The sequence below is a fragment of the Leptopilina heterotoma genome, unplaced genomic scaffold, assembly GCF_015476425.1.
Source record: "Leptopilina heterotoma isolate Lh14 unplaced genomic scaffold, ASM1547642v1 Lhet_409, whole genome shotgun sequence".
NCBI lineage: Eukaryota > Metazoa > Arthropoda > Insecta > Hymenoptera > Figitidae > Leptopilina > Leptopilina heterotoma.
Window position 1 is genome coordinate 863,281 of NW_025111070.1, and position 1,415 is coordinate 864,695.

The 1,415-nt window shown below is 47.3% G+C and overlaps 1 protein-coding gene across 1 annotated transcript; it reads right to left on the reverse strand.

Moving 5' to 3' along the window:
* Nucleotides 1–299: 299 nt before the first annotated feature.
* On the reverse strand, nucleotides 300–949 carry LOC122506343. The gene is made up of 2 exons (XM_043618458.1): nucleotides 945–949; nucleotides 300–807 (listed from the first exon to the last, which is right to left on the reverse strand). The coding sequence occupies exons 1-2, from the start codon at nucleotides 947–949 to the stop codon at nucleotides 300–302; spliced, it is 513 nt and encodes a 170-aa protein (XP_043474393.1).
* Between the last annotated feature and the right edge of the window lie 466 nt (nucleotides 950–1,415).

Consider the following 1,415-nt stretch of genomic DNA (forward strand, 5'->3'; position numbering starts at 1 on the left):
AATGTCAGCTTCAAAGTCCGTCAGTGCATCGTTTGGCGAGAAGTAGCAGCTGTACATACGTATGCCCGCAACCTCTACCCAAACGAATCCACTGCTCGTCTCCAGATACCTGGCAACCCGCAGCTCAGGATTGCACACCTGAACAGCGGCTCTACCTGATTTATCCTGGTACCAAGGAGCGAGGTCGTTTTTCCTGTGTTGCTCGCTGCAGAACAGGATGTCGATCCCTTTTTCCTTGACCGTCTGCATCAGGAGGGCCTGCGCCGTCCTGCAGGTGTGCAGGTTGACCTGCAGAAACTTTAAGGGTTTGCCTTTTTAAGCCTCTGCAGCAATTCCCTGTAAACCGGGCAAGAGCTTTTCCCGGATATATGGACAATATCTGTCTTTCCTAAATCTGTGCATGTTAAGCACTTAGGTTGTTCGACAGAACAGTTCTTTGCCATGTGACCCTCACCGCCGCATCTCTGACAGTTTTTAGTTCTGTCGGGGCCTTTGCATGATCGGGTCACGTGTCCATATGTAAGGCACTTTAGGCACCTCACAACTTCCAGATGCTCTCTGACTTGGACGTTTAGCCATCCTATTCTCACTTTGCCGATCTTGAGCAGAGTCTGACTATCAGCCTCTGCCAGGCGGACCAACGCAACTTTTGTGCCACTAAAACGTGGCAGAAGTCTGCACACTATGTCCGTGTCAGGCTTCCCCAATTTCTCCCTCAAAACTGAAACTACATCCTCCTCAGTCGTAGTTTCATCAAGGCCGTTCAATTCCAGACACCTCTTATTTACAAGAGCCGTAACCTCGGCCCTACCGATTATTATTATTATTATTATTATTATTATTATTATTATTATTATTATTATTATTATTATTATTATTATTATTATTATTATTTTTTTTTTTGTTTTACGAGGGAAGTTGGAAATCTGTTCATTATCAGATACCTCATGGCCCGTACCATGAGGTTATGTGGGGATGAACTCCGAGCCACTACAAAGTGTAGCTTCAGCTAAAACAAGTTAGCCTAAGGCTCTCTGTCGACCCACTAAAACCAACTCCCCATTACCAGGACTCTATTTCCACTTGCGGAACTACCTAATGGCTTTACTTCGCAAGTGGAAGTCCTCTCTCTTACTCCTCTCTGTCCCTTGTTAACAACAATCTTTCCGTTAACCACCGGGGGGGAGCCGCGGGAGTGGGAGGAGGAACGAGAATTAGTTCCTCCTCCCCCTCCCGCGAATCGTCCCCAGTGATTACTCCAGGTTAACCTCTTCTTCCGTCCTCATCTTTTGTCTTCGATGTGGCGCCAAGAGTCTGCGCTTTGGAGCATAGTTGAGACCATGTCATCAGCGGTGAATTGAGTTTTCACCGCGTCAAACATGGCCCGTCTTAGCTCACTCCATTGCCCGCAGGAG